This window comes from Carassius gibelio, chromosome A5 (assembly GCF_023724105.1).
Source record: "Carassius gibelio isolate Cgi1373 ecotype wild population from Czech Republic chromosome A5, carGib1.2-hapl.c, whole genome shotgun sequence".
In the NCBI taxonomy this organism is placed as follows: Eukaryota; Metazoa; Chordata; class Actinopteri; order Cypriniformes; family Cyprinidae; genus Carassius; species Carassius gibelio.
In genome coordinates, this window is record NC_068375.1 from 26,158,829 (window position 1) to 26,172,953 (window position 14,125).

Here is a 14,125-nt window from a genome sequence, read left to right on the forward strand (position 1 = left end):
TCAGGAGAGTTTGCACACTGCATGAAAAAGAGGGGAAAAAACTATATAAGTACTGTTGAGTTTCTTGCAGAGACCAATCATGTTGTGTCTTTACACATCAATGTATCATGACGAGCCGCAGAGTTTAATTTGGTTTTGTTTGTGTATGTTTTTTTTTTATTTTTTTTTATTGTATGATTTGGCCGTGATTCCTATTCACTTAAATGATAAGAGTGATAAACTGCAACGGTTTCAGTTAAAAATCTCAGTTTGTGTTCTACTGAAGAAACCAATGTTTGTACTGTACATCTTGGAAGCCCTGGGGTAAGCAGATTGTTCATTTTGGGTGAACTATCCCTTTAAGAGTCAACAAACGCCTACTTAAAACAGCTCGTTTTAACACAACCCCACGTCTACGTCACAATGTGGGAAGATTTGCATAACATCGCCCTAATGTTCATGCAAAGAAAGAAGGAATAACTTTTATTTTTGCTTTTGGCACTGCCACCATGTCGTGGAGACACTGTGTGTTTCATTTGTGAAAGCGAAACTGCTTTGTTTGGTCTTCGAAAAGAGGACACAACTAGAAATCAGTGGTTAAGTTGTATTTACAATACAGTTCCAGAACAGTTCAACCCACATATTCAGATGTGTGCAGCGCATTTTACGGAGGACGAGAACTGTTTCCTGGAAAATTAGCCTACAATGCCGGTTGTCTGTTTCTGTAAAGTGGGGCATCATAATGCACTGGATAGCTGGATGGCCAATCAGAGCACACCTTGTTTTACAGAATGATTACATTTGTAAAAATTGACACATTTCAGAAAGGTGGGGCATAGAGAAGCAACAATAATATACATTATGTGGAAAATAATGTGATTTTTTAACCTTGAACCAAATAAACACATTAAAAATAATGTTCTTTTTACCAACGTCATATGACCACTTTAAATGTTTTGGAAAGAAGTTGGTTATGCTCACCAAGTTTGCATTTATTTATTTACAATCAAAAATGCAATAAACATATTAATTGTGAATTATTAATTATTAATTTAAAATATATTTTCTATTTTAATATGTTTTAAAAATAAATGTACTCTAGTCCTCTAATGTCAAAGCTAAATTTTCAGCAGCCATTACTCCAGTCTTCGGTGTCACATGATTCTTCAGAAATCATCTAATATCCTGATTTAATTTTCAAGAAACATTTCTTATTGTCAGTATTAAAATCGGTTGAGCTGCAGTATGATAACTTTTTTTCAGGGTTCATTTATAATTTCGAAAGTTCAAAAGAAAAGTATTTATTTTAAATGTCATGTCTTGTAATATTAGATATGTCCTTCTGAATTAAAGTTTTAATAAAAAATTAAATGAAATAAACTTACTGTCCCCACACTTTTGAATAGTAGTGTATGTTGATCATCTACCCTGTTTAGCCCATTCTGTGAGGTCTCTATGGCCTGGGTGCCAGAAGTCAACAACATCTTCTTTCAACTCCATAAATATGTTTTCCAAACTGCAATAAGTGAAGCAGATCAACATGCAGAGTTGTCAGTAGAGATGTACTGTAAGATGTCACTGTGGTGAGATGATCAATATATAATTATTTCCACAGTTCAGTACAATGTGGTGCCTAGAATAGAATAGTAAGGAACATATCGACTGGCCAGTCATGTCAGTGGAGCACATCTGTTATGCCCTGTTCCTCAAACAAAGAAATGATAGGAATAGAACATACAGGACTGTTCATGAAATGAGCAGGAAATTCAGGAAAGGTTTAAATATATTATTTTTTTAATAATTACCTAAAATAGTCAGAAAAATGCAGAGTTTACTGAACTCATTTATACACTTAACCTATCTTTAGACATTTGTAAATTAAGAAAGACTGTGTACACAGTACTGGCTGTTGTAAAAACAGAAAGAGAGAAAAAATTGGAATTAGTATCTAAGACACAATTTTTTCACCCACCTTGAATTTTTTTTGTATTCAAGTGTGCTGTTAGTATACTTCATTTTAAACAAAAAAAAAGTTTAGTTTACGTTTTATGTATTTCTCAGAAATAAGCTTTATGTACACTTCAGAAATATAATTAAAATAACATTTAAGTATACTTAGACTTATACTTACAAAAATTCTAAATATATTTGAGCTATACTCCTAGAATCCGTGTTTTCATTATTATACTGTAGAGGGCACTAGTACATCATCTTCTACACAGAATAAAAAAAAAGTGTAGAAGAAAAAGAAAAAACTGATTCTAACACATGTAATCTTACACGATCATCTGATATGAAACAGCATCAAAACTATAACATTATGGAATAAAATGTCGACCGATGAAGATGTAATAATTACAGTCAAGATTTGGGGTGTTGATCGACTCCATCTGCGTTTTGAATTATCATTCTGATCCAATTCATAGACTTTTTTTAAGTATACTTAGTAAAGTATACCTTTCTAAGTATACTTAGTAAAATAAACTTGAAGTATACTATTTTTACTATTGGTAAGGGTACCAATGAATAACTTCTCTGTGTGAGTAAAACATTTTACAAATCTGAAAAAAAGAGCACAAAAAAGAGTGCTTACAATAAATTCATTTGAAAGATGATATGGGTAAAAAAATAAAAAAATGTCATGTTTATAAAAACCAGTTCTTTCCCCTTATCTCAGCATCTCTAATACTTCTATCTAACAAATGTTTCTAATGGAAATTAATAAGATTTTATGAAAGAATTCCACACATTCCCTCTCTTCCTTTTATCACTGCGTATCTTGTTTAGGGATGACATGATGCCGTGTGGGTTGTACTCTGGAGGACTGTGTGTTTGCTTGAGGCCAAGCCTACTTTCTTACTTTACCATCCTTCAGATTGTGTTGATGTAATCAGAGACGCATGCCAGTCTAACACGTTCTATAGCTGAGAACAATTTTTTTGGTTTAGCGTTGAATAGATCATTTCAAATGGCTTACAAACGCAGGAAAGAAAGCAATATCAGGTAATACATGTGTTTTGTGTTTACTCGTAAAATTGTTGTGGCTAGTAAGAATGATTTACACCTGTGCTGGTTTACTTTAAGTTTACTTGAAAACCGAAGCCTTGACAAATGACAGTTTTAAATTATGTTTAGTTTGTGAAATGTAAAGCCGACTACAATATTGTTTCAGATTTGCATTGTAAACAGTACAAAAGCTAAAGTCTATATATTTGTTTAGTTTTGTGACATCCCAGACAGATGATAAAAGTGTCCTTACTGTTCATGAGGAGCAGCCCGGGAAAGATGAGCCTATCGATGAAGGAGTTTGCAGCAAGAACAGAAGCTCTGGAATCTCAGGTTGGCATCTATATCCAACATCTACATTTGTAGATGAATGTGCAATTAGAACATTCTCTTTATTCCAGGATAGAGTAGAATGTTTAATTGAATTCTAAAACAGTGATTAACGTCAGACTTGTGGTATAATGAATGCATGTCGTTTAAGGACTTTAGGAGGTGCAGGTTAGATTAGAATGCTAAAAAAAAATCTTGTTCAAGAAATAACATTATGCATCCTCATGTTTGCTACTGAATACTATTAAAGAGAACATAAGGCTTTTTTGTCTATAGAGCATGACAAAAAGTACAGTAAGTAGACACAAATATGCAAACAGAAAGACTAATAAAATATAGTTTTGAGGCTTTTTTGCATAGTACCATCTTTATTTCAGTCAGAATTATTAATTGTAGTTCCAGATACTCTGTCAGCAGAATTTAAATTCCTCACAGGATTGACGTTATGCTTTTTGCTGAATAGGTACTACTGTAGCTCAGAAGAATACACAGCCCTTGTCATAATTCCTTTCTGCATGGCTCAGTCTTAAGGAGATAACTCTAATGTCTATTTGGTGATTTGTGCTTAGCTTGTATACAATATCTTCTCATCATTCAATAAATATGAATTTCTTCAGAAACCTTTACTGTGGAAGAAGCAATTGAGGCTGTCGGTTTCGGACGGTTTCAGTGGAAACTCTCAATGCTAACAGGAGTTGCGTGGGTAAGACATTCTGCATTATACTGTAGTATTTTCAATACAAGTGATGTTTACTGAACAAATATCTTCAGTTTGTTTAGCTCATTCGGTTTACTTAAAACTTGTTTACTTAAAAAAATTTCATATTTGCATGCTAAGATGTCCGATTCTATGGAAATGATGCTCCTTAGTATTGTAACTCCTCAACTGCGCTGTGAGTGGAGGCTCTCGAGCTGGAAAGTGGCATTCATAACAGCGGTCGGTATATTCACTGTTGAACATGTTTAAACACCTCATGGGGTTACATTTGGTTATAGCTTTCTGAAAAGGTGTAGTGTGTAGTGTTGTGAAGACTTTTCTAATATTTGAATTTAATCTTTTGAATTTTAAATGTATTGTTGAAATTTCGTACCTTGCCAGATAGTGTTCATTGGAATGATGGTCAGCTCCTCACTTTGGGGGAACATTTCAGATAAATATGGCCGAAAAGTGGTATGTTTGGTTTAAATCTATCACAAGTGAAATGAGTAAATAAATAATGTCAACACTAGCATTCTTTATAAGAACATAAAGCAGTCATTGTTGCCTCACTGACAGCCTCGCCATCTCCATCTCCATCTTTTAGAGTTTAATACTGTGCCTGCTGTGGACATTGCACTATGGGCTTCTCAGTGCTTTCACACCTGTTTACAGCTGGATCTTAGTCTTGCGATGCCTTGTGGGATTCGGCCTAGGAGGATCCCCTCAGTCGTGAGTTTTGTGGGAATTAAGTGGGATTGATTGCAAACTCATAATTCACATTCAGCTGAGCAACACTCAGAATGTGAAGTCTTCTTTATGGAACTTTTTATTAGTGGTCGACCGAAATATCACCAAGTCCAATATATCGGCTGATATTTGTCCTTTTTCAAATATCGGCATTGGCCGATAAGTTTTTCTGCTTGGCCAATGTGTTCGAGGCGGTGCTTTTGACGGTGCTGAGAGCAGCAGCACCTGAGCTCACACAGTGCTCACACTCTCTCTCTTGTTCATCGTCGTCTTTAACAGTTTCTGTCTAATAATCAGATAGAATGGTTAAACAAAGAAATTAATGTGTACAGAAAGAATTATAACGGTTGCTTTTATATTAGGCCTATTAGTAATAGAAAGGCAAACATTATCATACTTTCTTGTTTGCCGTCAGCATTAGGCAAATATGCATTTATATAATTTAAACAAATCTTTGAATGACTAATGAACATTTCATTTCACAAACCTTTCAAATTTAGTCGAATCCTGCTGTGAGATCTTGTGAAGTGTGCATTTTATCCAGCATGATCACGTGTTCTCTGCGTGATGGTCAGTCTGTGTGAATTGAATGTTTTAAACCAGGGGTGCCCAACCCTGTTCCTGGCGATTGATTGTCCTGCAAAGTTTGGCTCCAACCTTAATCAAACACACCTGACTTTAATTTTTAAGTGAGCCTGAAGACCTTAATTAGTTGCTTCAGGTGTGTTTGATTAGGATTGGAGCTAAACTTTGTAGGACAGTCGATCGCCAGGAGCAGGGTTGAGCACCCCTGTTTTAAACTATAAACTTGTGATTTCAAATTATACTGTGCTTTATTGCATACTTAGTGTCAGGACAGATGAGGACCCAAGAGCGGAATGAGGCTGAAAAATTTTTATTAAAGAGGACGTCTTAACGTCAAAAAACAAAACAAAAACCCACTGGGGGAAAAATCAGTCTTGACTTCAAACTGTTCAGCAGGCAGGTCGTGCACTCAGCCTCCGAGAACGCCAGGAGAGAGGGAGCAACAAATCCAAAGCGGCAGGCAGGAGAATAGTCGGGCAGACAAGGGGTCAAGCGAGGTGCAGACAGGGCTGAGAACGGCGGGCAGTATCAGAGTCAAAAACAGTCCAGGTCGAAAACCAGAAGAGCGGTCCGAAATCCTCTGAGGGCAAAGCACAGGTTACACCAACTGGGCAGACAAACCAACAAGCGAACTGACCAGAACCGAAGCCAAACGCCAAAAGGTCACAGAACACACTGACAAGGATGGGTGAAAATCAAGCAGAATAAATAGGATGAGTAATGAGATAGAGTGAACAGGGGCGTCAGACAAGCCGAAGCCTAGATTGCTGAGTGAGATCAGTTGGCGCTAGAGCGAAGGGAAGAAAAACCAGAATAATAAATTAAAAATCAGAGAGAGAGAAAAAAAGGAAACAAAACGAAAACAAGTGTAGAAAAATGAGTAGAAACGAAAAAATATATATATAAAAATAAACAAAGTAAAAAAAAAAGGAAGAAAAAAGGACAGATCATACCCGAGTCCTGACAGCACCCCCTCCCCCAGGAGCGCCTCCCGGCGCTCCCAAGGAAGGGCGGCGTTGGTGAAACTGGTCGATGAGCGAGCAGTCCAGTACGTCCCAGCATCTCTCCTCCGGACCGTACCCCTCCCAGTCCACCAGGTACTGATATCCCCGCCCACAACGTCTGGAGTCTAAGATTCTCCTAACCCTATATACAGGAGAACCATCAACCATAACAGGGGGGGGGGGGGGCGACAGGGGAAGACACAGTAGGAGAATGGGGAGAACGCAAGACAGGCTTAACTTTGGACACATGGAAGACAGGGTGCACACGACGAAGAGAATTGGACAACCGGAGACAGACCGTCACCGGGTTGACGACCTTGGAAATACGGTACGGCCCCACGAACTTAGGTGCCAACTTTTGTGATGGGACTCTCAGTGGCAAATCCTTGGTGGAGAGCCACACGCTGCGGCAGTTTTAACGTGTCCCCTAGCTCGGAGAAGCGCCTCCCTGGCCCTCCTCCAGGTGCGGAGATAGCGCTGAACAAAAGCCTGAACTGAGGGGACAACTGCCTCTGAGCCCTGAGAAGAAAACAGATGAGGCTGATAACCCAGACTACACATGAAAAGGGACATACCTGTAGACGCCACCGGTAGCGAGTTGTGAGCATATTCTGCCCAGGTGAGTTGATCACTCCAGGAGGAGGGGTTATGGGATGCCAGGCAGCGGAGCATCCGACCGAGATCCTGGTTGGCATGCTTGGTCTGGACATTGGTCTGTGGATGAAAGCCTGACGACAGACTCGCGGAGGCTCCAATCTGTCGACAGAACTCTCTCCAAAAATGCGAAACGTATCTGGAGTTACCAGGATGGGGGCTGAAGTAAATATATGTTTTAATTCATCGAACACCGCTTGGGCGTCCGCTGACCAATGGAAGTTGACCTTGGTGGAGGTTAGCGCGGTCAGAGGGGCCGCCACCTGCCCGAAGTTCCTGATGAATCGCCTATAGAAATTGGCGAAACCCAGGAACCTCTGTAACGCCTTGCGGGAATCAGGTGTCGGCCATTCGGAGATGGCTCTCACCTTCGCAGGGTCCATGCGAACCCCCCCCCACCGAGATGATGTGTCCCAAGAACGAAACTGACTGAACGTGGAACTCGCACTTCTCCGCCTTAATGAACAGCTGATTCTCTAACAGCCACTGAAGCACCTGTCGTACGTGCTAGACATGATCCTGAAAAGAAGAAGAGAAAATTAAGATGTCATCTAAATAAAAAAATGAACCTGTCGATCATGTCCCTCAGCACGTCGTTGACAAGTGCTTGAAAGACAGCTGGAGCATTGGATAAGCCGAAGGGGAGAACCCGATATTCAAAGTGTCTGCGAGGCTTGTTAAACGCGGTCTTCCATTCGTCCCCCTCCCTGATCCGCACTAGATGGTAAGCATTGCGAAGATCCAATTTCGTGAAGAACTCGGCCCCCTGCAAGAGATTGAAGGCCGAAGACATCAGCGGCAGAGGGTACCGGTTCTTAACTGTGATGTCATTCAACCCTCGATAGTCTATACAGGGGCGCAGAGAGCCATCCTTCTTCTTTACGAAAAAGAACCCTGCACCGGCCGGAGAAGAAGAGGGACGAATAATACCGGCTGCCAGAGAATCACTTAAATACTTCTCCATCGATTCGCGCTCGGGCGCGGAGAGAGAATACAGCCGTCCGCGAGGTGGAGAAGCACCAGAGAGGAGATCGATGGCACAGTCGTACGGTCGGTGAGGAGGAAGAGATACAGCCCGGGACCTGCTGAAGACCACCCGCAGATCATGGTAGCAAGCAGGAACTCGAGAAAGATCCGCCTCCTCCTCCTTTAGGGAAACAGAAACAGAGACCGGGGAGAAGGCAGACAGGAGGCAATGTGTATGACAATATTGACTCCATGACAAAACTACATTGTCTGCCCAGTTAATGTTCGGCCCGGGGCGAACGAGCCAAGGATGACCCAATACCAAAGGAACAGATGGAGATTTACAGACTAGGAATCTGAGGTCCTCCCGGTGGTTCCCAGAGGTAAGAAGACTCACCGAATCAGTGATCCGAGAGATCTGCATAAGTGGCCTGCCATCGAGTCCGTGAGCGACTATTGGTGACTGCAGGGATTGGATGGGTATATCCCGAACGCGTGCCCACTCTTCATCTATGAAGTTGCCATCTGCCCCTGAATCAACGAGTGCTGAAGCCTTAAACAGAGTGTGTTTAGTAAACAGAGACACAGACAGAGTAGTGCGTGACCTGTGAGCGGGGGAAATGGCAGTACCACTCAAATTAACCCTCTGTGGCGAACGAGCAGCCTTAGCTGGACAGGAGTGAGCTCGGTGTCCTTGAGCCGCGCAATACAAGCAGAGACCCTCCAACAGGCGGCGCTGTTTCTCCTTGGGTGTGAGGCGCAAGCGATCCACCTGCATAGGCTCACACTCCTCGGTAGTCTGGGATGGAGGGATGAACGTGACCGGCTCGGAGTCTGCTCGAACTCTACGGCGTAGCTCTCTCCCGGCGTCTATGCGGAGGGACAGACTGATCACATCATCCAACCGTTCTGGAACCTCGCGGGAGAACAGTTCATCTTTGACTGAGTCATTGAAACCCTCTAAAAAGCGAGCGATAAGGGCCTCGGTGTTCCATCCACAGGTAGCGGCCAGGGTACGGAACTGCACAGAGTAATCTGCCACTGAACGCCTGCCCTGTTGAAGACGCGCTAACAGTCGGGACGCCTCTTTGCCAAAAACAGACTGATCAAAAGTCTTAACCATCTCCTCCTTAAAGGAACTGAAGTCCGAGCAGCACGCTGCCTGTGATTCCCATACCGCAGTCCCCCAATCACGTGCTCTACCAGAGAGCAGGGAGATGACATACGCCACCTTGGAGACATCTGGGAAAACACCACCTCGCACTGAATAAGGAAAGCTTTGCAACTAATAGGCTCACTGGAATACACGGGGGGGTTGTTCACTCTCGGCTCAGAGGAGGAAGCGGACGGGAGAGGCCCGGGAGGCGGTGAAGGGAATTCCTGTCGAGTGAGACGATCGAGTCGACCCACTAAATCCGCGATCTGAGCCGACAAGGCATCCACAGAGTGACGGGTGGAAGACAGTTCCATCTCGTGACGGCCCAGCATCGCTCCTTGATGCTCCAAAGCCGCCTGCCAAGTTGAGCTCTCCGCTGGGTCCATTCTTGGTCAGTGTGTGGTGTCAGGACAGATGAGGACCCAAGAGCGGAATGAGGCTGAAAAATAGTATTTTATTAAAGAGGACGTCTTAACGTCAAAAAACAAAACAAAAACCCACTGGAGGAAAAATCAGTCTTGACTTCAAACTGTTCAGCGGGCAGGTCGTGCACTCAGCCTCCGAGAACGCCAGGAGAGAGGGAACAACAAATCCAAAGCGGCAGGCAGGAGAATAGTCGGGCAGACAAGGGGTCAAGCGAGGTGCAGACAGGGCTGAGAACGGCGGGCAGTATCAGAGTCAAAAACAGTCCAGGTCGAAAACCAGAAGAGCGGTCTGAAATCCTCTGAGGGCAAAGCACAGGTTACACCAACTGGGCAGACAAACTAACAAGCGAACTGACCAGAACCGAAGCCAAACGCCAAAAGGTCACAGAACACACTGACAAGGATGGGTGAAAATCAAGCAGAATAAATAGGGTGAGTAATGAGATAGAGTGAACAGGTGCGTCAGACAAGCCGCAGCCTAGATTGCTGAGCGAGATCAGCTGGCGCTAGAGCGAAGGGAAGAAAAACCAGAAAAATATTACAAAATCAGAGAGAGAGAAAAAAAGGAAACAAAACGAAAACAAGTGTAGAAAAATGAGTAGAAACTTAAAAAATATATAAAAATTTTTCTTTGTGAAAAAATAGTGTCATCTAAATTATAAGCATGTTTCTTTTACACATTTAATTTTTAATCCATTGTCAAGTTATTTCAAATTTCTTAAATATTAATAATAATAATAAAAAGTCATATCGGCTTTATATTGGCTAACGCCCCCCCCCCTGCTTTCCAAGATATCGGCATCAGCTGTCAAATAACACATATCGGTCGACCACTACTTTTTATTCATGTTCTAGATATAAAGTTCTCATTAATGTCTACATGTTTTGGATCATTGAACCTGTTCAGTTGCTCACTACTACAAAGAACCTCCCAAGTCATTTAATCTCAGTTGTGTTATTATATCTTTATCTGTAGGGGTAGTAAGATTTTTTAAAATTAAAACAAAGCTTTTATTCAACAAGGAAACACTGATAAAAATCCCAGAATATTCCATATGTATTTTTCAAATAAACACTGTTTTTAAACTTTCTATTCATCATAGAATCCTAAAAAAAGTATCACAGTTTCTCGAGCATCAAATCAGAATATATAAGTTATTTCTGAAGCATCATGGTTTTTTGATAATATTTCATTCATTCCCTTACAGAGTGACATTATATACTGAATTCCTCCCGATAAAATCCAGAGGGATATCTATAATCCTGTTAGGGGTAATTCAGACGACTGTTTATTCAACTATTACCCATATTTTTGAACATGCAATTATATTATACATTTTACTGTTGTAACTTACTGAAGCAATGTCTAGGTTAAATGTACATGCCTTTATAAAATTCTCTCATAATGTGTATTATTAAAGTCTACAGTATCCAAAAATTCTTATGACATTAATATTTGTTGCTGTCCTTATGAGTCTTGATAATAATTAAATATAATAAGTGATTCAATCTTCTGTGCTAATAGGTGTTCTGGGCCCTGGGTGCTGTGTTTGAAGTGTTACTGGCTATGGTGGTCATGCCCACATTAGGCTGGAAATGGCTGCTAACTTTCTCCACCTTTCCTCTTGTTATCTTTGCTGCCTCCTGCTGTGTATGTATGGCTGTGACAATGTTTAAACTCTTACTGTACACAAGACTCATGTTCAGGTGTCTTAAATTCCAGTAGAATTTATATGAATACTACTGTATGATTATGAATTGTGCATATTTGTCATGTAGTGGTTACCAGAAAGTGCTAGATTTGATGTACTGAGGGGCAGAGAAGACAAGGCCCTGGACACTTTGAAATACATAGCAGCAGATAATGGGAGTTCTATGCCTACTGGAAGACTTATAGCCAACACTCAGGTATGTGGGGCTAACAGTCCCAAAATTTCCTACTCACACATCATTGAAGAATTTCAAATTTGGGGTTTTCATTTTTATTTTGTAAAGTCTAGTTGCATTTGATTTGTGTTTATGTGTTTTAGACTGAGCGCGGGAGAATTAGAGATCTTTTTATTCCAGAATACCGCAAAACAACACTTTTGGTCTGGGTTATCTGGTATGTTCAAAATGTCAAATCCTTGCATATAAAACTTAAAAATGTATATATAAAACTAAAAAATCTACTTTGTTTGTTTTGTGAACACAGGTTTTGTAATGCTTTTTCATATTATGGTATTGTGCTGCTGACCACTGAAATGTTCCAAGCAGGATCTGCGTGTAGTGGTGAGTGGTTTGTAAAGTGTGTTGTGTGACCAAGCTCATCATAAAATGCACACAAACTTGATTTTAACACACTATTGTGTTTAACTTGGACTAAAACTACAAATCTAAACTACACACACAAAAAAAGGGTTGGGGTCTTTAAGATTTTGTATGTTTTTGAAAGAAGTCTCTTGTAATCACCAAGGCTGAATTTATTTGTTGGATAATACAGTAAAAACAGTAATATTGTGAAATATTATTACAATTTAAAATAAAAATGTTCTATTTTAATATATTTTAGTATAATAAATGATAATAAATTAATATAAAACACATTTTTCAGCAGTCATTATACCAGTTTTTCTCTAATGCATGTTGGCCACAATTATTGGCACCCCTAGAAATTCTTATGAGTAAAATATCTCTGAAGTATATTACCCATTAATTTTTACAATTTGTTTGAGAACACCAGGGGGACTAAGAGTATGACATTCTCCAGCCATGACTTCCTGTTCCACAGGATTACAGATAAAAAGACACAAAGGCCAGATTCCCTTAAACATCCTTCAGAAAGAGTAAAACCAAGGAATATTGTTCTGATGTGCAGAACAAGATTGTTGAGCTTCACAAAATAGAAAGTGGCTGTAAGAAAATAGTTTAAGTGTTTAAAATCCCCATTTCCACTATCAGGGTGATAATTAAAAAGTTTCAATAAACTAAAAATGTTACAAATCTGTCTGGAAGAGGACATGTGTCTATATTGTCCTAATGTACGGTGAGAAGGAGAGTTTGAGTGGCCAAAGACTCTCCAAGGATCACAGCTGGAGAATCGCAGAGATAAGTTGAGTCCTGGGGCCAGAAACCGAAAAAATAAAAACAGCCCCTAATCACCAGCATGCCAATATTAGTGTTTGGGACTGTATGATGAATAGAAAATGGACAAATTTACTGTCACTTTTGATTACTGACCCCAAACTTCCAAAGAGTAGTGTGCATTTTCTTTTCAAATCTTTAATTTCCCATAAACAGATGAAGCACAATGTGTTGTGAATTTTAATAAAAATGTGTCTTATTCCAGCTACTGATAACTCAAATATGGAACCTCAGTGCAGTTTGGAGTGCAATTATCTGACTTTTAATGATTATATGGACCTTCTGTGGACTACCTTAGCAGAATTTCCAGGTGACATGAAGTCATTCTCTCCTCTCATGTTGCTGTTTTTAGTTAATCAACCTAAATTCAAACATTGTTATATGAGCTACATATATATATATAAAAAAATAGGCAACTGTGTAATTTGTGTCTTGATGTCAGAACAGGTATTCTGGTCAGTCTGTGGATGATTGATCGAATTGGCCGGAAAAAAAGCATGGCAATTTGTTTTTTATTGTTCTCTGTATCTATTTTGCCATTGTGTGCCTGCACACATAGGTACATTCATAAAAAACCTGTACAGATTCAAATAAGTATGCAAAAATAACCATTGTAATTGCAAAAGTAATAAAAAATATTTTTAAGCCACTGACATAACATATTTATCTTTTACTTTACAATTTCCAGGACAGTTCTCACAGTCTTTATTTTCATTGCTCGAGCCTGTATAACAGGGGGCTGGCAGGTTGCATATGTTTATACACCTGAGGTGAGGCTTCCTTGCAAAGTGGCGCAGTGTGAGTCAATCCCAATAGAATTTTCATTAAAACTGCACTTTCCTTTTTTCTTGTCGTGGCCTCCTCAGGTTTTCCCTACAGCAACCAGAGCTATTGGTATTGGTACAGGGAGCGGGATGGCTTGTGTTGGAGCTTTCATCACACCATTTATTGCTCAGGTAAAGCCTCCGGCTTCATAAGAAGAGAAAGGTGTATTGAACATGTATTTATGCTTTCCTGTGTGTGTGTGTGTGTGTGTGTGTGTGTGTGTGTGTGTGTGTGTGTGTGTGTGTGTGTGTGTGTGTGTGTGTGTGTTTGTGTCTGTATCCCCTCAGGTCCTTCTGAAGTCATCGGTTTACCTGACTGTCTCTGTGTATTTAATATGTTCCTTGCTGGGCACAGTGGCATCCTTGGTATTGCCCACTGAAACAACAGGGCGGAGCCTCCAGGAATCAACGCAAAGCACCATGGAACAAAAAAACATGGACATGCCACATGACTCTGAGATGGCCGAATCCTCCAGCAACACATGTCCTTAACAGCACATGGAAAACTGAAACTGAAAACTGGTCTTCGGATTGATAATAGAGAAGGCTTTAATGTGTAATCATGCCATACCTGATACCTGTACATACAGAATGTTATGTAATAAATTCTGAAATATATTTTTAAA

The 14,125-nt window shown here is 40.3% G+C and overlaps 1 protein-coding gene across 1 annotated transcript; it reads left to right on the forward strand.

Moving 5' to 3' along the window:
* The first annotated feature begins 3,446 nt into the window (after window positions 1–3,446).
* Window positions 3,447–14,056, forward strand: LOC128014979 (synaptic vesicle 2-related protein-like). The gene is made up of 15 exons (XM_052598754.1): window positions 3,447–3,483; window positions 3,933–4,018; window positions 4,154–4,252; window positions 4,415–4,486; window positions 4,620–4,744; window positions 10,761–10,824; window positions 11,078–11,203; window positions 11,332–11,460; window positions 11,583–11,656; window positions 11,747–11,823; window positions 12,881–12,985; window positions 13,123–13,234; window positions 13,364–13,445; window positions 13,542–13,631; window positions 13,788–14,056. The coding sequence occupies exons 1-15, from the start codon at window positions 3,447–3,449 to the stop codon at window positions 13,989–13,991; spliced, it is 1,482 nt and encodes a 493-aa protein (XP_052454714.1). The 3' UTR covers window positions 13,992–14,056.
* The last annotated feature ends 69 nt before the right edge of the window (window positions 14,057–14,125 follow it).